The sequence below is a fragment of the Pongo abelii genome, chromosome 2 (assembly GCF_028885655.2).
Source record: "Pongo abelii isolate AG06213 chromosome 2, NHGRI_mPonAbe1-v2.0_pri, whole genome shotgun sequence".
Lineage (NCBI taxonomy): Eukaryota > Metazoa > Chordata > Mammalia > Primates > Hominidae > Pongo > Pongo abelii.
The window spans coordinates 109,535,305-109,561,025 of record NC_085928.1 but is presented as its reverse complement, the minus strand read 5'-3'; the positions used below and the strand labels follow the sequence as shown (position 1 = coordinate 109,561,025).

The following is a 25,721-nucleotide window of genomic DNA, read 5'->3' as shown; positions in this document are numbered from 1 at the left end:
GATCTAAGCCTTTTGCATATTCAGTCTGGTTGCTATGAACACAAACCTGACAGAGATGACAGAAGGAAAGCAAGCTGGGGATCACCTAATCCAACAAGGCACATCTTTATTTTTCACTTCCACTCCCCAGAGCCCAGGCTCTGAAAGACTGTGGCTACGACTGACTGGTTCAATTTCCCATGAGTGCACCAAACAGTACTATCAGAACTCCTGTGCCCAAGCCAAAAGTTGGGGCTGACTTTGTGTAGAAAGATGTCCTCTTTCATTACATCCGGAAATACTGAGGAGAGCTCAGAGATGCTTTCTCTTCCTGTGTGGAAGCCAGGCTGGGAATCAATCACTACCCTGCAAACGATGGCTACATTCCTCAGTCATTGTGCTCTCAGCAAAATATCAGTCTGAACAAAAATGAAATAGGAAAAATGCCAGGAACCTTGGGGTATTCCTACCTTCTGAGAGCAACTGGTTTGAGAGCACAGAAACATTGACTCTTTCTAGCCAAGGCCTATACAAAACCAGAGGCAGAATCCTATAGGATATCTGAAGGAACCCTACTCTATTGGAAAGATGAGCATAGTATGCACAGCTTTAAAGGAGGAGTTTCTATTTTTAGGACTAAAAAAAAGTCAATGCATCTTCAGCACTATCTACTGCATTCCTGAGAAATGCCAGGGGAAAAGAGCTAACCTGGCTCACTTTAAAAAATGCCCTGGAAGATGGAGTATTACCAATCTCTTCCCCGTAGCGGAGGGCCACAGCTGCAGCCCCACTCTAGTTATTTAATACAATCACACTTCATACACCTAAGTGAACTGTATATTAAGAAAAAATTTTTAAAAAGCATATGGAAAACAAATGCTATCAACTTGATCTAAAACAGCATTCTTTTTTTTTTTAATCTTAGCATCTCAGCCTTGCCCGTATCACATGAATAGCACCGTAGAGGCAAGGTAAAGTTAACTGACTCAGGAAAGCTCTTAGGAGATCCCATCAGCACAAAGGAATTGATTCAGGCTGCAGAAAGCAAAGGAAAGAGGCCTGGTGGGGCAAGCTGGTTCAAGAGAGGGACCATAAGTGCATTTTAAAACCAAAAAAATAAAGTATCCTCATTCAAGAGACGGAGCAATGAAACAAACACCCAACCAGAGAAAACTCAAGTAGATTGTGGATAGTTGGCCTCCCGCTAAGGGTAACACCTCGAGAGAGAGCTAAATCAGAACAGGTTTTGGAAAAATTTTATTGCATTTTGTTTCCGTGTGGAAGCACTGACAGAATTGAAAAGTGGCAGCATGTTCCACTTACTTTTCTGAAAAATCACATGGCTAGATTAACTTTCGCCCTACCCAGGACAGGATTGAATAAACCTTATCTCCTACCCCCACCCCAAGCAAAAGCTAAAAAAGGGGGTTTCTGGCAATTGCTTAAAAAACAAATCAATGTGTGAGAATTCCCAGATGGTCAATAATCATATTTGTTATTTTTGCACTTGGAAGGCACTCCCTACCTCCTTCACCTCTCTCCACCATCACCACCTCCTTCAAACAAGACTGACACAGGAAGTGCCTCTCAAATGGAAAATCTATTCTGTCCCAGTGCCACAGGCTTAGGTGTGTCTGTGGATTCTAGCCAATGGGATAGCCATAAGTCAACTTTGAAAGGGTGGGGACTGTGAGGTAACCCCAGCATCATGGTCATCTCCATGCCAGGACAACAGTCTCCCAGGTTAAAATATAGATAAGACACAGGTACGTGCACATTTATGGGGGTTAACTATCAGAAAGTGAATCCACTTTGAGGTTTATAAAATGAGAAGGGGATGATGGTTGGGCTGTATGTGTTGGGCACTGGTGCCTATTGCAGTCAGAATTCACACTGCTTAATTGACATCTTGCTGGGGAAGAGAGGGAGATGGGGTGGTGAGAGAGGAAGCAGATGTAACAAAGGAAAACGTAGCTTGCCTGAAATTGTGTAATTTTTTTTCCTCTTGATTGTATAAGGCATTTTGAACTGGAAAAACGTCTTTCCTTCACACTCTTCCAAATAATCACAGGGAATATAATTGCTGATTCAGAATACAAATAAGACCTCTTTCATTTCTCTCCCCACTCCCCTGCAAAATCATTCTACACACCCCAAGCCCATAAAGTACAAGGCAGGCAATTGCTTTGCGAGTTAGCAGGCAAACCGTGTCCACTTGGGAGGAGGTCGCTGTGCCAAGGTCCCTTCTGATCCTGCCCTTCTCAGGCCTCAAGGGGTAAGCATCTGTCTTCAGCGAGGTTTTATGTCCCATCGGGGAGCCCGCCACTGCCTCCTGGGCAGTGGGAGGTCAGGGCCCTCCTGGCTTTCCCATGCATCCCCCGCAGGGTGTCGGGACTATTCCATCCACGCACAGCGTCACGTCACTCAGTTAGCAGAATGGGCACAGCCCGAGACAGCACCCTCTATATTAGTCATGCCAGACAGACAGCACAGAGAAACCAGAGGCCAGAGAAGTGATTTTAAAAGGAAAAGAGAGCAGCTTCGGTCACCAAAAGAAATCGAAAGGATGGTTTTTAAAAAATAAAATGTGGGGACTTTTTTTTTTTCTCTGCAATGCTCAGCCATTTTGAGACATAAAAAAAGTTTTAAGAGTAGTTGTTTTGCTTTTTCGATTTAAACATTCATGAGAACGGATGGGACGGTAGTGCTGTGGTGTGGACTTGTGTCTGAGTGGCCATGCTGGTCGGGGTCCTTCAGACCACATACTGGTACGGGTCTGCCTTCCCTTGGTCTGGCGTGGCAAAGGGGCTGGCCCAGCCTAGAGAGAAGGGGTGGCCAAAAACGGCTTTCATGTTCATCCATTTTGTTTTTTTAGCCCATCTTCTCTCTTCCTTTTTCAATTGTTCTATTCCCTGAAAACAAGAACAATCATACTTTCAGTCAAGCACTGCATTGCTGTGGTTTCTGGGGAGGGATGTCCGCAGTGAGAGGTGAATGGAGTAAATGTTTCCTTTTTAAAGCAACAAAGCTATCTACATAATATATCTTTCTCATAAAAAGTGTTACTAAAAAAATTTCTCCTTTTTTTGGTGGGCACTCATTCACAAGAGGGAAAAAGAAGCACTATCAGCAGCACAGAAGCTGCTGCTTCTAAGTATGCCAGGCCGGGGTATGTCGCTAAGATAAGGAGCACGTCTCTCCAGCCCTGGCCCCTTGCTGAGCTCTGCAGAGGCGCTCTTCAGAAACTCTGTGCTGGGCTGTGGATGGAGTGCTATGAAGGCTTTGGCATGAGAGGCCTCAGAGCTGTTGGGGAGCTCGCAATCATCATAACCAATGATGGCCATTAATTTGGGATAGGTTCCTAGGAAGTTTGAAGCTACCATGACCACTTTGCAGACAAAAAAAAAGTAACGAATCAAATGACTGCTCTGGCGTTGTGTGTCTCACCAGCCTGGGGGATCAAGCAGCACGCCGCTTAGTGGGCCTGGTGAGACACAAACTGAGAAGGTTGAATAGGAGTGACAGACCACGAATGAGGGGAGAAGTCACCAGAGGAGGAAGGAGGAGGGATTAGTACAGGTTAGAGGGTGGCATGGCCAGGCCAGCCAGCATGGCATGGCAAAGGTCCTCCTAGTGGCTCCTTTGGGGAGAAGCATGGCGCAGACCTACGCAGCAGCTGTCACGGAGCCGGCGCCGCTTCCCCTGCTAAGTCTCAGGAAAAAACTGGGGGTGGGGGAAGAGCTGCTTCCTTCCCCTCTCCCTTCTTCAGATGGAGCTGGTCAAAGGGCAGGGCTTGAGAACGGGGCCCCTGCCCAGAGGGACAGGAGAAGAGCAGCCTGGCAGAAGCCTGGCCAGGGGTCTGTCTGCCGTGGTCTCTAGTAAAGGGGTGCTGGGAGGACAGCTGAGTCTTGGTCTTTCTTTACAGCCTAGGGACCTGGGAAGGGCACAGGGCAAGGGGAAGACACCCTTTCCCAGGTGGGGCATGGCCCTCCAGCTTTCTCCTTTCCTTCCAACACAATTCTCTTTAGGAATGGTCTTCTCAGGGAAGAACGGCTAGGACTGGGGCCGTGAGAGCTTGCCTTCTGGCTCCCCCAGACCATGGCCCAGCAGTATCCCAATGGCAGGCAGGTCCTGAAAGAATCCCCATCAGGTTCCCTGTATATCTTACGCAGAGAAGTTGGTCATGGTTACTGCTTGGATACAGGGCTGGATCTATACCATTGGCTACTAGTTTTACAGAAACTCTTTTGCAACGACATCATCATTTCTTATAAAAGAAAAAAAGTTGCCAAAAGCCCCGCAACCTTCTAAAAGTTACCGAAAGACCTGAACAATGGTGCTCTGGCAGTGGGCAGCACTGTCCCTTCTTTTCTCTGCATGTGCTCCTCTAAGCCCACAGGGGAAGGCGCCCAGCAGCAGTGGGAGGATGTTGTCGTCCTAAGAGCCTGCTCCTAATGCTGACTACCCTTAGGCCCAAAGCTTCACCCAGAGCCCTAGACCACTGGTGAGAGCTGACCCTGAGGGGGCCTCAGGATGCCAGGAGTCGTACAGGGATGGCTCTCAACCTCATGGCTCTGCTTGTTCCTCACACCCAGGGCTAAGTGCCGCCCCTTCTTCCTACGTAAATCCCCAGAGAAATGCCCATATCGCAGCCAGGGATTGACCACCTTGAGGTTTTCAGACACCTTAGGAAGGTCAGGAGACAGCAGTAGGGGCACCAAGGGAGTAGGCCCCAGTCTGGCACAGCCAGCAGCCTCAAAGCTTCCAGCGAAGGTGCTGTGGGCAGATGGGAGGTGATGGTGGGGGTGAGGAGAAGGCAGCGGACGAGGACCAGGGCTGGGCCGGACAGAGATGACCCAGAGGCCAGGTAAAAGCCTGCTGCCCTGGGGGCTCAAGGCAGACCTGTCTCCTGACTCTGCCCTCAGGACCCAGGCATGGTGGCAAGCTGACTTGCCTGTCCCAGCTAGGTTAGGGCACCCTGTCAACCATTCTATTTCAAGCCTGTGGCCCCCAGATGGGAAGGGTGCCCTCAGTGCCTAGTGGAGTGTCTAATGCAGTACAGTATAAAGGAAGACCTGCCATGGGGGGATGGAAGGAAATGTGGTAAAGGCAGCCTTTCAGCCACGGCTGCTGGGCCACACTCCTGGTGTGATCTCCTATGGCTGCCCTAAGGCTGGAGGACTTGTGTGTGGATGAAGACGACCCAAGTGTAACTGCAAACAAAGAACTGTGCCCTGCACACCAGGGGCCTGACCATTGGGCTCCAGTCTGACTGTGAGCAGCTCTCCCAGCAACACAGACCCTGGGTCCTCCCCATCCCCAGGTGTGGAAATGGTGGGCAGAGCCGCCTGCTTACCGTCTCATCTGTGCAGATGGAGTGTACCTGGGTCCCAAACATCACTGATGTGAAAATGAGGAAGAGCAGGCCCTCAAAGCACAGCAGGATGAGTAGAATCACCGTGGTGGGTGGAGAGAATGAGCTGCACTCTGAAAGAGAAGCAGCACACAGAGCTTGGTACTGTCACCCACTGCCTGCTGCCCAGGCTCACCGCCCCACTGGGCTCCCACTCTGCCTCCTGCTTGCAGGCCTTCATTCCTCCTGGGTGCCACAGGTCTCTGGCCTCCAGGCTATGGTGAGAATCATCCTGGCCCACACTGGCTATCTCTCAATCCCTCAGGGAGGCCTCCTCACCAGGCCAGGCCCCAGCCAGGGCTTCCCTTCCCTAACACAAATCATTCCTTGTTCACCGCCCCCAATGCCAAGCACAGTGCCTGACACATGGAAGGGCCCAGGAAGGCCTCTGAAGTGAGGCATGAACGCCTGACGACACCACAGGGGACCCTCCTCTCCTCAGAGAGCACAATGCAGGTACACAGGTGGAGAGGCCTGTCCAGTCCTGCTATGGCCATAGGTTTTCTGGGCATTCCTGTATGACGTGCTGCCCCTCTGTGCCCCATCAGCTCACAGGCAGCTGTGGAGGATCACTTGGTGGCTTTGGGATTTTAAGCTTGGCAGGAGCAGTTGAACTGCTGGGGCTCAGCCTTGACCACAGTGTGAGGTAATGCACTGCCCCCGCTCCCAGGGACATTTGCAGCACCGAGGCCATCAGTGTCAAAGGCCAGGGAGTCGACCAAAGAGGCATGGGCCCAGAGTAGGCGCTTTCACTGTCCTGGCCTCCAGCCCCGGGGACCTGAGGCCAGTCCCGCCATCTTCAGGCCTCCACCCACTGCACTGTGAAGCAGTGAGATTTGACTAGAGGTACGGTTTGCTTTTAAGCAGCAGAGTCTTTTGTGTGAACAAAGTCTAAGTCAGAAACCCAGCGCAAGGAAGAGAAAAGCGAAGGTGCTGTGGAGACGGTGGGGGTGAGCAGGGAGGGGAGGGCCCTGAAGCGAGGTGGCCTGGGAAATGCCAGGCCTGGAAGATGGTGCTGACAGACAGGCTAGGCCCCTTGGTTGGCACTCTTCACCTAAGGACTTCTGTGCCTCAGTGCAGCTGCCCATGCTGGCTGAGCCTGGGCTGTGGTTTATTTCTCGTTGCTTCCATACTTGTGCCTGTTTCCCTGGCTGGAAAGATCAGATCCTGGAGGGCAGAGTCGGGCTTCATTGATTCTGGGAATTAAGGGAGTAAGCACTCCATCCAAGCCGTCCTGCTGGCTCCCCCATGGGAATGTCAGGAGGGGCAAGGGAGGTCAAATGTGGGAATGAGCTTGGAAAGATACCAAGCACCATGTGGGTGACAGGTAAGAAACATCTCATCTACAATACATATCTCCTCAGGTTTCCCTGGGAACTTATCGATGACTCAGAATGATTTCTCTTCTTGGCTCCTTGTGGGGCAGGGCTTGGTTGGGGTGGCCACCAGCCTGATGGGCTGGCCGTGGGTGGCTACAAGTATGGGTGGCCTTGGGCTGGGCAGGGTGTTGGGGAGAATGAGAGGCTCTGACATCTGGCAGACACCACGAGGTACACATCCTGGCACCAATTCCTGGTCATGAGCTCTAACTATAAGGCCCATACTAATATTCTGTTCCGGCCCCTGTGTCTTTCCTGTCCTTTGCATTGTGGAATTACCTGTTTCTTTCTGTACTGGTTTGATAGCTGCCTCTCCCACTACACTTCAAACTCCAGGAGGGGAGAGACTTTGTTTTGCTCACTGCTGTACAACCAGCCTTGGGACAGTGCCTGACAACAAAAGGATCTGGGCAAGAAGTTTGGGCTTTCTGAGATTTTGTTTTCCTTTCTGTACAGGGGAATACTTAAGAATTCATGAAAGAACATCTGCACAGTTCGGCCTTGGCCTGGCAGGAGCACATGGGCGTGCCTGCTGGACAAAGCACCTCCTTCTTACCTACCTCTGCTGCCCTGGAGCTGGTGGAAGAGCCCAGGGCCATGGCCTATTCTCCCTCCTTGCAAAGCAGCAAGCATCATTCATCTGTAGGCTGGGCCCCAGGAATTACCAATGGAGTTGGGGAGGTAGGAATCAGATCAGGGAGTATAGAACCACCTCCTTACCCTTCTTTAAATATCAACTCAAAGTCCCCTAATCCTGGGGGACAGCCCTCTGCCCCCAATCACACCAGCTCCTATGGCCCAACAGCTCCACCAGGGCTGAGCAGTGAGGGCAGTAATGGTCATATACAGTCAACTCTCAGGCCTCAACTTTGGGGACTGACCTGTGCCTTCCCAGCCTAGCTGCCATAGAAGCTGGGTGCCTGAAGCCCACTCCATCAGGAATTTTGACCACAGTTAATCAAGAGCACGGCTGGGAGGACCCTGACCACTGGAGTCAACTGGACAGGGCTAAAAATCTTGCTCCAGACCTAGGCTTGAACGGCAGACCCTCTTGTTAGCTGAGTGATCCTGGAAACTTGTTCATCCTCTGTGAGCCACAGCTTTTGTCATCTGCAAAGTGGGAAGCATCTCTCCTACCTTGCAGGCTTGTTATAAGGGCGAACAATGCACTGCTCAAAAAGACCTTTGGGCCATTCCTGGCTCCCAGTAGGCATTAATGCAATGGTGACTTCCAGCACCATTCCAACGACAGGGACATTTTGCCTCACTGACAGTCTGTGCTACCCCTATCACCTGCCCAAGTCTGTTAACTTGACAAAAGGTGGGAGGTGTTTGGGATGATAAAATATCCTAATTGGACTCCCTTGTCAAGTCACCAAGGCCACATCTGGAGTAGATCTGGTTCCCCAGGCCTAGCAGAAGGCATGTACTTCAGAATGCTCACCAAGTGATCAGGAACTTGCTGGCGACTCACCTAGATATGCAGAATGGCAAGTTCTGCACATACCCACTCACCCCTACCCTCCTCTCCTCTCTCTATTGTCTGCTGGCTTGACCTCTGCCATTTTACTTATGCCAGAATTGTGGGAAGAAGTCAGCATGTACAGGAAGAGCAAGAGTTCTAAAGACAGTGAAATAAAAAAAAAAGGAGGCCCATGGAGGGAAAAGCTTAGGAAATACAATGTTCCTTGCTCAAGACATTTGTCTCACAGATTGTGAGTGTGAAAGAGCCAGCCCAGCAGGTGGCCTCTTATTTCTTTTCCTCCAGCATCTATTGTTTTCCTTCAGGATCTGTGCAATCTTCTGGCTGGAGTTTCTTCCTCAGTATTTGCACATTTCAGTGGGATGCCTCTAAAGCAGGAAGAATTATCTACAATCTTAATGTAAATTCACGATTATCAGTGTAAGCAGTTAAAAAACACCATCACAAAAACCAAACAAATTAATAAAGAAACTCCATGTCCTAGCCAGAAGGTAAAAAATGAATCTCTGCAAGACTGGAATAAAATGATCTTTGATTTAAGTGCCTCATGGAAAGACAGAAAACAAAACTTCTCTCCCAGCATGGCTCCCACGCATTGGAACCGGCCTCTGTGCTTGCTTGGGGCCTGCATTCTCCCTGGGCACGCTCAGTCCAGAGGGTCTGTCTGTCCAACTCACGACTTTACCTGTTGAACTGACGTTAAGGGGCTGCATTTTTTCATGAAGAGAGATTCCAGTCTCTGCCATTTCTTCCCTGTTCAGTCCATAGGCTTTCAGGAGATTTAATAAAATGAGGTTGGCCCCTGGCACCATGAAGGAAACAAAGAGCCTCCCCACCCCAACTCAGGTCACACACCCACCCTGGAGCAGGGAGGAAAGCCTCGGCACATACTCACTTGTCCAATCTTCTTCAAAGCAATGCAGGAAGTGGAATCCCACCATGATGAGGGCGTGCAAGGAAATGAGAGCTATGTACATCTGAAACAGGAAACCAGTGCAGACACCATTGTTGTGAGAATCCTCTGACCTCACGGGCTCCCGGGACAGAGGCACTCAGAATTTGCCACTCAGGAACACTTAGCCAGGCCAAGGCCTGACCAGGAGGGACCAGAGGGCCAGCTAGCGATTCCCTACAGATCCCTCTACCCTCCAGCCCTGGGTCGAGTAAGCAGCCATCTCTGGGAGTACGTGGAACCAGAACAGAAGCAAGCCCGTCACCAGGCATGACCTGGGCTCCAGACAGTCTGAGCTGCCTGGGAGCGGGGTTCAAGCCTGCTGTACCTCCTCCCTTGAAAAGCCAGGTGCTGACTGCTGAGGACCCTTCTAGTCCTTGCACTAAGTAGACTCCACCTACCTGCAGCTCAGGATTTGAGGTCATCACCCAAACTGCCTTCTTGAGCTACTTAGGTCCAACACTTGGGATGGGAGCCCAGAATACAGCCCTTGCTCATAGCTAATCAACTTAAATCAATTTTCTAAACACTCAAGTGAAGGGCTTAGGTACAGGCACTTGTTGAGCCAGAGAGATCTTTGGCAGGAAGGCGGAGATCTACAGGGCCAGGCAGTATTCTGAACAGCGGTAAAGAACATCGTGAATGCTGAGAATTTCCAAAGGAACAAAGTGCTCCATTGCTTCATGGGGCGGGGCAGAATTTGGAAGCTGACTTACTGTAAACAGGACGAAGTACTTCTGGTTGTTCTCGCCTACACAGTTGTTGACCCAGGGACAGTGGTGGTCCATCTTCCGAATGCACCGCTTACAAACACTGAAACAGCCCACAGGTCAGACCTTTAGGGCGTCCCCATGGTGTTGGGAGGGCCCCGGGGGAACGCAGAACCCATGGCTCCTGCTCCACTCCTCTGAAATGGCTTCTTTGGGCACTGCCAGGGGTTTTGCTGGGTGTGTGTCACGTGGGGCTTGGGAGGCAGGGTCAGGACCCCAGGGGTGGCAGTCATTCCAAACAGGGGTACAGAGTCATTCTCCAAAGCCCCTTAGCTTAACACATACATAGGATGGAACTGACATGGCTAAGAAAGAGCCTGTTCTCCTGAAGTAACGGGGCTTACAATTTGGTTTCCTGAGAGAAAAAGAATGAAGCAGTTTCAAAAACTTGACCAAGTGGGCTAAGATTTGGAGAATGGCTGCTACCTATTTCCCCAAAAGACCAAACCACCAAGGGATGGGTGGAAGTTCTAGAAGCACTATGAGGTGCTACCAGGGAGGGCCAGGTACCTCCACCACGGAAGGACAAAGGACAGAAGAGAGGGCTATTTCAGAGCAAGGTCAAGGACAGCAGGAAGCCCAGCTCCAAGAACTTTTCGGCTCTAAGATGACATCCATTGAGCCAAAAAAAAAAAAAAAAAAAAAGCAAGCAAGCAGAAAAGTCATTTGAGTCCAGGCGCAGTGGCTCCTGCCTGTAATCCCAGCACTTTGGGAAGCTGAGGTGGGCAGATCATCTGAGGTCAGGAGTTTCAGACCAGCCTGACGAACATGGCGAAACCCCATTTCTACTAAAAATACAAGAATTAGCTGGGTGTGGTGGTGCATGCCTGTAATCCCAGCTACTCGGGAGGCTGAGGCAGGAGAATCACTTGAACCCAGAAGGCAGAGGTTGCAGTAAGCTAAAATCGTGCCACTGCACCCTAGCCTGGACAACAAGAGCAAAAACTCTGTCTCAAAAAAAAAAAAAAAAAAAAAAAAAAAAAATCATTTGAGCTTAACTGTCGACTAGATCATTTCGTTAATTTGCACATTTCTAACATTATTGGGATAATTTTTCGGCTGAGCCTGTTTCAAGCTTATTTGATAGCAAGCACAAACCCGCTCCCGCTTTGGACAATACAAAGTAATAATATGAAACAAGCGTCCAGGACTACTAGGGGCTTGAAAGCAACTGCTTCCCAAAGCTCAAGTTTAGAAAGACTCATTTGCCATGAGAAAGAAAAAAAACTTTTTATCTGAGGAATATGAGCCCGTTTAATGATTAGGCCTAGAGAGGCACTGAAATAAGACAGCCTGTGACAGCAGTCACGTCTCACACCCCCCTTTGAGATAAATAATTACCTTTTTTGTGTGTGTGTTAGATAGGATCTTCCTCTGTCACCTAGGCTAGAGTGCAGTGGTGCGATCACGACTCACTGCAACTTCCCGGGTTCCAGCAATCCTTCCACCTCAGCCTCCCGAACAGCTGGGACCACAGGTGCACGCCACCACACCCAGCTAATTTTTTTGTATTTTTGATGGAGATGGCGTTGCCCAGGTGGGTCCCAAACTCCTGAGCTCAAGCAATCCACCTGCTTTGGCCTCCCAAAGTGCTGGGATGACAGGCATGAGCCATTGTGCCCAGCAAATAATTACCTCTTGAAGCCACTAGCTATGTGGGCTCTAGACTGATGCCAAGTAACCATGGAATGACACACACCCTATAGTTCAACAATGTACAGACAATCACTAATCAATGTTATTTCTGTAAGCCAATGAGAGTTCCTGTCAAACAGCTTTGTATCAGCCCGCTCCTTTTTCCCTTTAAAAACCTGCTTGTAAATGGGGAAAAGACTCTCTATTCAATAAATGGTACTGGAGATAACTGGCTAGCCATATGCAGAAGGTTGATGCTGGACCCCTTCCTTATATCATATACAAAAATCAACCCAAAATGGATTAAAGACCTAAATGCAAAACCCAAAACTATAAAAACCCTGGAAGACAATGTAGGCAATACCATCCTGGACATAGGGCAAAGATTTCATTACAAAGATACCAAAAGCAATCGCAACAAAAGCAAAAATTGACAAATGGGATCTACTTAAACTAAGAAGCTTCTGCATAGCAACAGAAACTATCAACAGAGTAAACAGACAACCTACAGAATGGGAGGAAATATTTGAAAACTATGCATCTGACAAAGGTCTCATTATCTGGCAACTATAAGGAAATTAAACAAATTTACAAGAGAAAAACAATCCCACTAAAAAGTAGGCAAAGGACATGAACAGACACTTCAAAAGAAGACATACATGTGGCCAAGAAGCATATGAAAAAAAAACCCAATATCATTGATCATCAGAGAAGTGCAAATCAAAACCACAATGAGATACTATCTCACACCAGTCAGAATGGCTACTATTAAAAAGTCAAAAAACAACAGATGCTGGCAAAGGTGCGGATACAAGGGAACACTTACACACTGTCGTGGGAGTGTAAATTGGTTCAACCATTGTGGAAAGCAGTGTGGCAATTCCTCAAAGAGCTAAAAGCAGAACGACCATTCAACCCAGCAATCCCATTACTGGATATATACCTAGGGGAATAGAAATCCTTCTACCATAAAGACACATGCATGCAAATGTTCATTGCAGCACTATTCACAACAGCAAAGACACAGAATCAACCTAAACGCCCATCAACCTAAATGATGACAGATTGACTAGAGATGTGGTACATATACACCATGGAATACTATGTGGCCACAAAGATGGGAACACAGACACTGGGGTCTACCTGAAGGTGAAGGGTAGGAGGGAGAGGGCCAGAAAAGATAGCTATTGGATACTGGGCTTAATACCTGGGTGATGAAATAATATGTACAACAAACCCCCATCACACGAGTTTATCTATGTAACAAACCTTCACATGTACCCCCGAACCTAAGATAAAAGTTAAAAAACCCCCCAAAAACCTGCTTGAACGAAGGCAACTTGGAAGTGTGTTTCAGGCTGCAGTCCTCAATGTTGGCCCAAATAAACTCTCTCAGTTTTGCCTGTTTCTTTATTTAGGTCACCAGCCAATAGATGTGCTCATTGACAATTTTTTTTCAATTCATTATTTTAATGAATTCTAGTCTCCTTTTTATTATTTTGGGGGCATCATTTGTTCAAAACAGGTTGAAATGCTATAAACAAAGCTTTGAAATAATACAATTATATTTCCTTTTTAAAAGTTCCTTAGTTCAAGGCCAGGTGTGGTGGCTCACGCCTGTAATCCCAGCACTCTGGGAGGCCGAGGCAGGCAGATTACTTGAGCTCAGGAGTTCAAAACAGCCTGGGCAACATGGCGAGACCCTGTCTCTAACAAAAATAAAAAAATTAGCCGGGTGTGGTAGTGTGCACCTGTGGTCCCAGCTACTCGGGAGGCTGAGGCGGGAGAATCGCTTGAGCCTGGGGTGGAGAGAGGAGACTGCAGTGAGCTGTGATTGTGCCACTGTACCCCAGCTTGGGTGACAGCGCAAGACCCCGTCTCCAAAAAAAAAAAAAAAAAAAAAAAAGTCCTTAGTTCTGCTGGCCATGGTGGCTCATGCCTATAAGCCCAGCACTTAGGGAGGCCAAGGTGGGAGGATTGCTTTAGCCCAGGAGTTTGAGACCAGCCTGGGCAACATAGTGAGACCCTGTCTCTAAAAATAAGTTTTATTTTTGTTTTTGTTTTTTAAAAAAAAGCTCTTGGCTTTCAGCTCGGAGGCAGCTAAGGTGCAACCTTCTTCGGTTGTCCCAAATCTGGGTTCATCCAACACCAGCTGCCTCTACCATGCTGCTGAAGTTTGACCTCAATGAGATCAAAGTTGTATAGCTGAGGAACACCAGGAGTTAAGTCAGTGCCATCCTGTGTGGGCCCCCAGGATTGCACCCGCCGCCCAGGTCTGTCCCCAAAAAAGGTTGGTGATGACACTGCCAAAGCAATTGGTGACTGGAAGGGTCTGAGGCTTACAGTGAAACTGACTATTCAGAACAGATAGGCCCAGATTGACATGGTACCTTCTGCCTCTGCCCTGATCATCAAAGCCCTCAAGGAACTGCCGTGAGACAGAAAGAAACAGAAAAATGTTAAACACAGCGGAAATACCACTTTTTTTTTGGAGACAGAGTCTCGCTCTGTTGCCCAGGCTGGAGTGCAATGGTGTGATCTCGGCTCACTGCAGTCTCCGACTCCTGGGTTCAAGCAATTCTCCTGCCTCAGCCTCCCAAGTAGATGGGACTACAGGCATGTGTCACCAAGCCAGGCTAATTTTTGTATTTTTAGTAGAGACAGGGTTTCACCATGTTGGCCAGACTAGTCTTTAACTCCTCACCTCAAGTGATCCCCCCGCTTCGGCCTCCCAAAGTGCTGGGTGGGCTCACAGGCGTGAGCCACTGTGCCCAGCCGGAAATACCACCTTTGATGAGATTGTTGATCAACATTGCTCTACAGATGCGGCACCGACCTTTAGCCAGACAACTCTCTGGAACCATTAAAGGGATTCTGGGGACTGCCCAGTCTGTGGGCTGCCAAGTTGGTGGCCGCCACCCTCATGACATCACAGATGACATCAACAGTGGTGCGGTGGAGTGCCCAGCTACTTAGAACCACAAAGGACGACATTTCAATAAAGGATCATTTGACAACTAAAAATAAAAATAAATAAAAATAAAAAAAGTTCCTTAGTTCACACCAGCTTTCCTCTCCACTAGCTTCCATAACTAATTTTACCTTGGGTTCTTGAAAAAGTGCAGAGTGGGCAATGGCAGGTGGACGCTGGAGGAAGGGCTGGGCGTTGGGGCCTTGCTGGATCACACTCACACCACAGTGCTGGCTAAGCTCTTGCTGACCAGCTGGAAGGACAGGGAAAGCACAGGAGCAGCTCTGCTGGGCTAGAGGTGTGCTGTCCCCTGGATTCCAGAACCTGGAAGCAAAGACTACCCCGAAAGAGTCCTCCACCACGGTGCTCACTCGTAGCCCAAGGAGAAGATGTGTGCTTTTCAAAGCCTTGCATGAACTTCGGTGGCAATGCAGACCTGAGTCCGCTGAGCTACCTTGGTCAAACTGGCTAACTCGGAGCCTCTAGTTTCCCTTCTGTACAAAATAAGTTTATTATAAGGAATACATGAGACAGATATTGTGCCTGGCTCAGACGATGCGTGGATTCATACTGGTCTCCACCCTTGCTCTTTTCCACAACTTCAAAGGGCCTTACTAACACAGGCATGTTGGGAATGGGCATATCTCAGACACGCTGGCCTGGTTCCAGAATTTCCCTGGGGACCAGGAGGGCAAGGTAAGAAAAAGAGACACAAAAGGGACATGGAGGTAACAAAGAGCAAGCTAAGTACCAGCAAGTCCATTAGCCACTCTGTTTCTCTCTCTCTGTTACCAATTTTAAAAATACACATGAATATACATATAAGTATATATACAGAATATATATTTTTAAATTGGTAACGCCTGTTCCGAGTACACAATTTTAAAAGTGCAGATAAGTAGACAGTGCAGAGTGAGTACTCCCTGCATCCTAGGCCTCAGGTACCAGGTGCCATGCTCCCTCCACAGAGCCTGTTTCTGGCATGTTCTTCCAGAGACCAGCACCTCTAGGTTTCTTAATCCCCTTCCCATCTGGGGAACAAACTCCTGAGGGTAACCACCTCTCTGCTCCTGGCTCCTGAGCAGTTTCTCTTTCATCTGCACTTATTTTTAAAAGGGTTTCCAAGTGGGTGCTCTTGAGACAGCGTTGGCTCAGCGGCAGAGAGGTGCCAAGTGGCTGGACATCCTCTGAAAGCTGCCCAAGAGTTTAAACAAGCTCTTACAGCAAAGCTATTCTTCCCTCTCCTCCCAGCCTCTCTGGAGACAAGGCGTGAATAGCAGGAAGCTGGGTTTCCCAATGGGCTGAGTCTCGCTGGGCTTCCAAATTAGAAAAATAAACACCGCAGGGAGAGTGAGTACAGCCTGCTGAGGGCCACAAGTGTTGGTCTAAAATGCTGGTACCCGAGTTTCCTGTTTTCAAAGATATGAAATGCCAAACCCGCGCTACCCCTCTCCTTGGGCCAGGTGGTATGCAGAGTGGGTGGGGTGAGGCCCATCCCACGTGGCTGGAGGCACTGCTCAGAGGCTGAGCTGCTCACAGAGGCCAGAAGGGTGCTAGGGCTGGAGCCTGGAGCAGCCAAGGACAGGGACCAGAGGCAGATGCTGAAGGGCAGTGAAGGACATACCCCACCCTGCCCTGCTGTTTCACCTCTGGCACCATCTGCCATGAGGAAGAAAAAATGTGGGCCTCCCCCCACAACTCCTGACTCCCCACAGGGAATCAATCACCTCAGAGCCAGCCCTTTTCCCAGCCCCCACTGCATGCACACGGGCAGGGGGCTCAGCAGTGTTCCCTCCCTAGGCATAGCAGGGCAGCCCAAACACAAGGCCAAGGAAGGCTCACAGTTCACAGACTAAGAGCCTCTTCCACACACTTGCTCAGCCATCTTCCCCGTTTTGGCTGTGGATGGCCTCAATGCCTGAGGCCCTTTCTTCATCCTTTCCACTTGGCAAAATCCACCCTATCCTCTAAGGGTCCTTCTCGTCCACAGTCCTCTCCTGGCATTCCTTTCTGGCACTAATTCCAGAGTCTCGTGGATGAGACGCTGTAAGCTGGTGAGCTCCCATGGCACAGGGACCAAGTGTGCAATAACAATCACAGAAAAGACCAAATGCCCTAAATGGAGGTATCTGCGTCCTGGCCTTCCAGGTTTCCCAGGCCCCTTCTATGTTTCTTTGTCGTCACTGTAGAAGAAGGCAGATGCTTCCCTTCTCCCCTTCCTCCAGATTTCCTACCATTTTTTCAGGCCCGAAACCTTGGTAGAATCCACCAAGCTCACTGGCTCATATGTATTCAGTTTCTCTGGGGCTTATGTGTTTCCTCTCCAGGGAGGTATGAGGGCCCTTACTTGGTACTCATCCCCAAAGGAGCTGGCCGAGGCTCTCTTGCTCACCCTGGGTGATGGTTCAACATGGAAACATAGCCACATCCCATGGGGATTCTGTCTCTCCCTATACCAGCACTTACCAAACTGTATCATGGTGAGAAGTGTGCCTGCCCTGCTTGGGTGGGAGGCTCCTAGAGCCAGGGCCAGGTCTAATCCACCTCTATAAGCTCAGAGCCGAGCTCAGAGCCAAGCCCAGGGCCCCCTTTAGCAAGGGTCAGCTGAATGAAGTCTCTGACACCACAGACAGGAAAGAGCAGGCCTGGAAAATGAGTTCAACTACATCAGAGGGATGCTCATGTAGGAAAATAATAAGAAAACAGCAAGAAGGTACTAAGTGAGCCATGGCATCACACACAGGTTTTCATTTTACCCCTCATTGGCTATGACTAAAATTATAAGCAAAAAAGACATCTACACCACATCCTGGCTCCAGCTCAGAAACGATTTTGGGAAGGACACTGCAGTGGAGTGGAAAGAACTGGGGATCTGAGAGCAGGTCCTCACTTTGGGCTCTGGTCAAAGAAACTTAGGCTCTCCAATCAGCCTCAGCAGAATTACTCTGATCTCTTAGGGTCACTGTGAGCATCAAAAATGTATACAAAATGCTTTAAAAACAATACTAGTGCTACATAGATTTTCTCAGTAATCATAACCATGAGAAAGACAAAACAACAAGAATCTGTCAGGGGCTCTAAGCAGGCCAGGACTGTCTTAACTTCAGTGTGGGTGTCTGGGGTGTGGAGGCGGGGGGCTGCCAAAGTTAGAGGTCTCTCCCTCCTCATGCAGAAGAACCTAGCAGGAGTGTCTAATCTTTTGTCTTCTCTGGGCCACACTGGAAGAAGAAGAATTGTCTTGGGCCACACAAAATACACTACCACTAACAATAGCTGATGAGCTTAAAAAAAAAAAAAAGTCTATGCATACATCTCCTAATGTTTAAGAAAGTTTACAGATTTGTGTTGGGCCACATTCAAAGCCATCTTGGGCTGCAAGTGGCACACAGGCCATGGGTTGGACAAGCTTGAAAGCATAAGCCAAATGCCATGGCCATCCACATTAGCATAAATGGCTCCTCCCACAGAGTTTCCACATGCTTCCATGATCCCTATGAACAGGAGATTTGACACCAGGATGAAAGAGTATGGAGTTTCAGAGTGCTTCTCCCAGGAAGGAAAGCCCCAACCACATACCATAGGGCTGGAAGGAACACCTACAGGCCCAAGGTCTGGGTGTATCTGTGGTATCCACCAGAGACAAGGGAATGGAGACAGTCTCAAATTCTAAAATGCTGGGCGCAAACACATGTGCACACATGCACCTTCGCCTGAGCGGGCAAGGTCGACATCAACTTTAACCAGGCAGGCAGCGTCTGGGCTCAACGACTATAAACAAACCCAGTCTGTCTGGTATGCTGGGGATTCTGCTTATCCAAAATTGTGGGTCCCCAGATGGCCTGGGCCACCACGCACCATCACAAAGGAGCAGCTGTCAGCATGCATTTCTGAGGCAGAAACAGGCAACTCTACAGGCATCCTCATTTTAGTTCATCCGAATCAGCAGCTCTTGCTTTGCCCAAGCTGATCTGTTTACTAGCACACAAGAATACCTCCCTTGGATCATCCTGGGGAGAGAGGCAAGGAGGAGGCAGTGAGGAAAATGCCAGGCGGTGGAGGCAGCTGAGGGCTCAGGGAAAGAAGAGAAAAGAATCACCAAAAGTTCTTTTCTATAATACAAAGTTAACACCTCCCCGTTCTGGTCCAGCCTTTATAAACCCAGCACATCCCTAACTCCATACACATTCTTCTATTAGCAATAGCTTACGCTTGTTGAGCTAGGTGACTCACAGTTACTCATACTTAATCCTCACAACAAACTACAAAGAAACAACCCTTTTTACAGAGGAGAAAGCTGAGGCTCAGAAAGATGCAGCACCTGGCCGAAGGTCCACAGTGTAGAAAGCGACACAGCTGAACTTCCAACACCAACCACTCCAACTTCAAGGCCAGAGTCTGCTCCACCATACCGGGCTATCCTGAGAAACCATATAAGCAAGCTGAGCTTTTTTAAAAAAATCTGAGTGATGGTTAGAAAACAGCTGGCTCCTGAGCCCAAGAGTGGCAAGAAAAGACCAGACTGAAGCCTCCATCTCAGGCACAGGAGGCAAACCTTGAATTAGATCTCAGAAGCAAGCTGACCCACAGACAGAAACCCCGGAGGAGCTAGCAATCACCATAGGCCCCTGCCCAGGCTCCTCAGCCCTCGCCCTCAAGCTTTGAGGAGGTCTGCAGCTCTCTCTCTTTCAGACAGAAAAACATACATACAACTACATAAAGTTACATGTGTCATCCCCAAACTAGAGTTCCTGTGGAAACAGCCCTCTCTGGACTTAGAGCCAGAACTGCCGGGACCCAAAGCTGTCTCTAGTACTCACTGCTGTGTGACCTTGAAGCACTCACTTAACCCCTTTGAACCTTAATTTCTTTATCTAGGGAGGCCATGCCTGCAGCAATCCCGATTTCCAGGGGTGAGCAGAAAGATGAAAATAGATGACTGATGCTGAGGCAGGGCAGGCTGAGGTGCCGCGGGCACAGCACATAGGTACTGGGGAGCTGACTCCGGAATCTGAGTGCTGGAGACTGGCCACTCTCCTCTGAAAGACAGGCAGCAACGCCAGGCAGAAATCGTCGTTCAGATCTCTCACACACCCAAATGTCTCCACAGGCTAAGCCTGACAAGGATGATGTCCAACACCTGGAGCAGATTCATTCCTCTATAACCCCTCCCCAACCAAACACGTACCCTCTGAAAAGGGGACCAAGTGATATTTTTGTATTTCTGTAATTTAGCATTTAAAGTTTCCTTGTATGCCAGTCGAGGTGGCTCACACCCGTAATCCCAACACTTTGGGAGGCTGAGGTGGGAGGATCACTTGAGCCCAGGAGTTTGAGACCAGCCTGGGCAACAAAGTGAGACTGTGTCTCTACAAAAAAATTAAAAAATTAGCTGGGTGTGGTGGTGCATACCTGTAGTCCCAGCTGCTCTGGAAGCTGAGGTGGGAGGATTGCTTGAGCCCAGGAGTCTGAAGCTGCAGTGAGCTATGAGCTTGCGTGACAGAGTGAGACCCAGTCTCATAATAAATAAATAAAATTTTTTTAGAGACAGGGTCTCACTTTGTTGCACAGGCTGGAGTGCAGTGGTGCAACCTTGGCTCACTGCAGCCTCGGACTCCTGGGATCAAGCGATGCTCTGCCCTCAGCCTCCTGAGCAGCTGGGGCTGCAGACGCGTGCCACCACACCCAGCTAATTAAAAAAAAATTTTTTTTTTTTTGAGATGGAGTTTCACTCTTGTTGCCCAGGCTGGAGTGCAATGGCACAATCTCGGCTCACTGCAACCTCCGCCTCTCGGGTTCAAGCGATTCTCCTGCTCTGGACTCCCGAATAGCTGGGATTACAGGCATGTGCCACCACGCCCGGCTAATTTTGTATTTTGAGTAGAGACGGGGTTTCTCCATGTTGGTCAGGCTGGTCTCGAACTCCTGACCTCAGGTGATCTGCCCGCCTCAGCCTGCTAAAGTGCTGGGATTACAGGCGTGAGCCACTGCGCCCGGCCTAATTTTTTAATTTTTTTGTAGAGACACAGACTCACTTTGTTGCCCAGGCTGGTCTTGAACTCCTAGGCTCCAGTGATTCTCCTGCCTTGGCCTCCCAGAGTGCTGGGATTACAGGTGTAAGTCACTGTGCCCAGCCAATAAAGTACAACTTTTAGCTAGATGTCTTCTCATCAGAAAAACTTAATAAAGAAACCTGAAAACAAAATAGAAAACTGACCACAGATAAGATGGGGAAATGGCTTTCTTTTTTGGTTTAATTCTGCAACTATCATAACCTTTAGAAGTTTTAAAAGAAAGTCTTCATTCAAGGACAACCCCTTCATTTCAAGTCCTAGACATTCACAGAATGATTTTCTAAAGCTTTTTCTCATGGTACCCTTGTAATAAAGCTGTGAGGTAGGAAAAGCAGGAATCCCCTCCATTTCACATATATAAAAACAAAGGCCCTGCCCAGGTCCTATGTCAGGTGTGGCAGAGCCAAGTCCCGGGACAGGTGTCCTGAGCCCAAACCAAATGCTCTTTGCAATCTAGAGGGCTCACAGGGACCTGGAAGGAGACTCACAATGATCACTCTCTGCCCAGAGCAGGGGACATTTGGAATCCCGATGCTGACTTGGCCCCTGTTGGGGAAGTGTGTACTACTCCAGGAGGCACGTGTTGGCGGGGATGGAGAGAGGCAGGACAGTGGGAGAAGGGAGAAGGTGAGCCCCAGTGAGTGTACCTGCAGTGGTGGGCTCGGTCGGGCTTGATGCTGCAGCATTTGGGGCACTTGTACACCACCTGCCCAGGCTTCAACTGTAAACTCTCGATGAATTCTTTAGTGGCATTTCCTTTGGGCACTGCCCCCTGTAGGAAAGATGAAAGGTATCAGGGTTGGGCTGGGGTTCTATCAGCTCTAACATTCTACAATGGGGATAGTTATTTGAAAGCAGCAACCACACACACACGGACAGGACACTTTGATACCAACAACATGTGGACTCTGTGTTCAGAATTATGCCAACATTAAGGAATATTTATTGACCAAAAATTTTTCTGAGGAAATGCCATTAGGCCACATTAATTCTTTGATTTCTTTTGTTTGTTTTTATTTATTTATTTATTTTTTGAGACAGAGTCTTGCTCTGTCGCCCAGGTTGGAGTGCAGTGGTGTAGTCTCGGCTCACTGCAACCTCCGCCTCCTGGGTTCAAGCGATTTTCCTGCCTCAGCCTCCCGAGTAGCTGGGATTATAGGTGCGCGCCACCATGCCCAGCTAATTTTTTGTATTTTTAGTAGAGATGGGGTTTCACCATGTTGGCCAGGATGGTCTCAATCTCCTGACCTTATGATCCGCCCGCCTCAGCCTCCCAAAGAGCTGGGATTACAGGTGCAAGCCACCGCACCCAGCCAATTCTTTGATTAATTTTCTACACTAAACAGTGACATTGTTCCTGATTACTTTGTATTTTCATTTTACTGAAATTATTTTCATTGAATCCATTCTCTCCTATATAACAGCGAGGATTTGGCTGACTATTTTTTGGTCTATATTAAATTTCCTGATAACAGCTTCTCCCTTTCTAAGTTTCACTGGTGAGCATCATGTCTAACAGTTTCCCCAGATCAAAATTTGCAGCTCCACATTTTAATGGGTTGTTAGCTGGGATTAAGTTTTATTTTTACCAGTGGTATTGTTATGAATAATTGGTAATCTATATTTGGTTCTTAGTGAATCCACAAGCAACTGGGAGCTGCTGCCCTCAGGTATTTGACTTGCTGTCTGGCCAGAGCTGCTCTCTGATTTGCTCTTCCACCTGTGGAGTATGCTTGTGAATACTTAGCGTTCTTTAGAGCCAATGGCAGAGCCGAAATGCCATAAGATTCTGCTCTGACTGTGCACCCATCCAAACAGAAGGAAAACAGGCAGTGCACAGGCCTAAGTAGGGTCTTAATAACCAACCTTCACCAAGAGCCTGCTTGGTGCTGAGCCCTGTGCTCTCATGCTCACTGCTATGGACTCAGGAATCAAACGAGGTCCCTGCTTCCAAGACTTATAGTGTTTTGGAGGCTGACAAACGATTCTAGTAAAAGGGGTTATATGCTGTGGAAGGTATTTGTGTTGAGGGAGCACAGAGGAGCCAGCAGCCAATTAACCAGGGGAATCAGAGGAGTTTTAAGTCGTGATGTTCAAGGGTTGTCTTGAGGAATGTATAGAGGCTGGCTAGGAGAAAAGGCTGTGGGAGAAAAGGGATTCCAGCAGAGGAGGGCATGAGTAAAGGCAAAGAGGTGAGGGTGAGCATGGCATATCTGGGAGACAGGGAGAATATCAGTGTGCCGAGCTGTGCGTATGCAGTGTCAGCAGGGATGCCGGACCAATAGGCCGGGGTCAGCCCATGTGGTGCGCTGAATGCCAGGTTGGGATGGGATTTTTCTTTATAGGTAGCCTAGAGCCATTAGGTAACATTGGTGCTTCAGGAAGAGAGCTCAGTTGCCTGTGTTATGTGGATCAGATAAGAAGAGGGAGAGATGAAAATTCCAGACACCACGTAGGAGGTTATTGTTGATGGTCCAGTAAGGAAAAACTGAATTACGAGGATGGAGGGGGAGAAGTGGAGAGGAAATTCTGAGATGTGAATCTACAAATGATGGTAGGGAACCAACTTGTTATTGGGTGGTGGAGAGGGTAACAAAAAGGGAGGAGATGAGCCCCAGTAGGGTTTCCATTTTTAGCAGCTGGTAAGTGGTGGCACGTCAAAGCCATTAAGAGAGCAGAAGGAAGTTCTGAGAAGAGCTGATCAGTTCAGTTAGGGTATGCTGAGTCTGAAGTGCCTGAGGGACACCTAGGAAGGTAGCTGGGAATACAGGTCCAAGAAGTAAGAGAGAAGATCAGTTAGTGGCATAGCACAAGGGGTTAGAGCTGGCTTGGAAGTCCCCTGGCCTTGCTTTAAATCTGAGCTCTACATTTGCGAGTGGTGTGCCCACTGACAGGTGGGCCTATCTATGCCTTAGTTTCCTAATCAGTGAGGCAGGACTCATCTTATCTAATTCCCAGCATTACTGAGAAGGTTAAACTAGACATAGACAACTTGCAGAAAGGGCTCAGATGGTACTGCCACAGATAAAGTGCTCAGTAATATGGTGGTCTGTTTTCTGGGTCTGGTGTTGGCACCAATGCTGCAGCTTTAAAAAACTACAGATGCCTAGACTCTAATGCAGCACTACTATTAAAAAAACTACCAGGGAGTATGGCCCAGATGTCTGCATTTTTTACACTCCCTAGCAGAGTCTTGTACTCTATAGCCAGGGCTGAGAGCTACTGTGCTAGACCAGAAACTCCATGATTAGGTCTACCTTGATCAGCACCAGATGCCCTGGCCTGGTACACAGTATGACACAAAGTGAAAGGTAAAAGATCCAGCAGCTTCCAGCAAAGGGGTGAAAGTAGTGACAACAGGGAGCCAAGGATGTGCCATCCTGTGAACTCTGCCTGCTTGGCCCAGCTCCCAAACAAGAACCACACCTGACATGAGGTCAAGCTACAGCTATGGCATTGGACTGGGGCACTCTTCCCGCCATGGCCCCTGTGTCAGGTCTACTTCACAGCAAGCTCCACTTCTCAGTAGGCACCCATGAGATACCACAATCAGGGAAGTCAGTGCAACGTCAGAAGGACAGAAACTAAGACTGTCCCCACATCCTGCATGGGCCCAGAGTGAGAGTACGGTTTATTAGGGTGGGCAAATTGGAGTTTCAGATAGAGCACCCCTGGTATCCCCAGAGTTGGACTGATGGATTATAACACGCCAAGTGAGGGGTTCCCAGGGCAGAAGGGATGAAGACTGGGTGTCAGAACCTTTCCTATAAAAGAATTCTGGGAAGGGAAGAGCCACTGAAGAAACAGAAAAATCTTTAAGTGCTGGAAATGCAAGGGAGCTGTGGTTCTGTCTTGCACTGTGAAAATGACTCACAGTGGATTAAGATTCCAGCTAAGAAAACTGCAGAGACAAGTCAACCAACAACTCTCTCCTGAAGGTCTACACCATGCCAAACACTGTGGGAAGTACAAAGAAGCGATGGGAGCCCAGGCCTCAAACAGCTGGTGGGTGGACAGGTGCAGATGCAATAAGGCTACTGAGGCTGAGCACCTAGTGAAAGGCATGGCCACCAGTGCATCAGGAGCTAAAGGGAGGCAGGAGGACTGAAAGAGGGGATCCTAGGAAGGCCAGGAGGATCCTGGTGGATACTAAGAAGGAGAGGAGCACCTGGGAGGAAAATCAGTTCAAGCACGGACCTAGAGGTGGGCCTACAGATCTCCTGTCGTCTGCTCTTCACATGGCTCTTTGCTGGGCCCCAGCCCTTCCCCTGCTAAGCCTCTGCTTCTCCTGCCTCAGTAAGGACCTATTCACTCCTGAGATGGGCAGCACTTGGCTGACCTGTCATTCAGAGCAATGACGTGCTTCCCCACTGAGGATGAGGAGCCAAAGGCTCACAAGGAGCAGAAGACAAGGAGGCAATGAGAAAGTCTGAAGGACCACTTGTCCACATGCAAGCGCACCTCAGTGCTGCAGGCTCAGACTGAGAGTGGGGTGGAAATGAGGTCCTTTATACTCTTTCAACTCTCTAAAGTATTTCATTACTTTTTTTTTTAAGTTAAAAAAGAAAAAAATTCTGGTCTGCAAAATGTAGTCAGATGTCAGAAAAGCCTACAACAGAAAGTTTAAAAGCAAACACATTTTGCTGGGCAAGGACCACGTGGTATCTACAATACCAGTTAGAATAGTTTTGGACATTAAATATGCCATAAAAATACACAATTATTGACACAGGAAACATCTATAACAGATTATATATATATAGACACATACATATAAATAAGAAAAAAAAAAGTGTGGTGGTACATGTCTATAATCTTAGCTACTTGGGAGGCTAAGGTTGGAGGACAGCTTGAGGCCAAGAGTTTGAGACCAGCCTGGGCAACATAGTGAGACCCTATGTAGGAGGATCACAGGTACTTTTAATTTTCTTGACTATATTTATTAAATGTTCTATTAGAAACATGTGGCTTTTGCAAAAAGGAAATGATCCATTAAAAACAAGCAAAAAAAAAAAAAAAAAAACTTGAGGAGCCATCCAAAGTAGGAATATGATCAACTTTCCTGAGG

The 25,721-nt window shown here is 48.5% G+C and overlaps 1 protein-coding gene across 12 annotated transcripts in view; it reads right to left on the bottom strand.

Annotated features, from left to right (window-relative positions):
- ZDHHC3 (zinc finger DHHC-type palmitoyltransferase 3) overlaps positions 1–25,721 on the bottom strand; it is a 60,652-nt gene that overhangs the window by 8,674 nt on the left and 26,257 nt on the right. For 4 of the 12 annotated variants that reach the window (XM_054550909.2, XM_054550907.2, XM_054550914.2 and 1 more), the window contains 5 exons: positions 21,301–21,425; positions 9,923–10,019; positions 9,150–9,231; positions 8,940–9,023; positions 5,336–5,466 (listed from right to left, as the gene is read on the bottom strand). In XM_054550909.2, the coding sequence (XP_054406884.1) occupies positions 5,336–5,466; positions 8,940–9,023; positions 9,150–9,231; positions 9,923–10,019; positions 21,301–21,425 (519 nt within the window). Of the gene's footprint in view, positions 1–1,219; positions 2,892–5,335; positions 5,467–8,939; positions 9,024–9,149; positions 9,232–9,922; positions 10,020–21,300; positions 21,426–25,721 lie in introns of those variants that run through there. The other 8 variants (XM_054550923.2, XM_054550917.2, XM_054550922.2 and 5 more) reach the window with 3 other exon arrangements.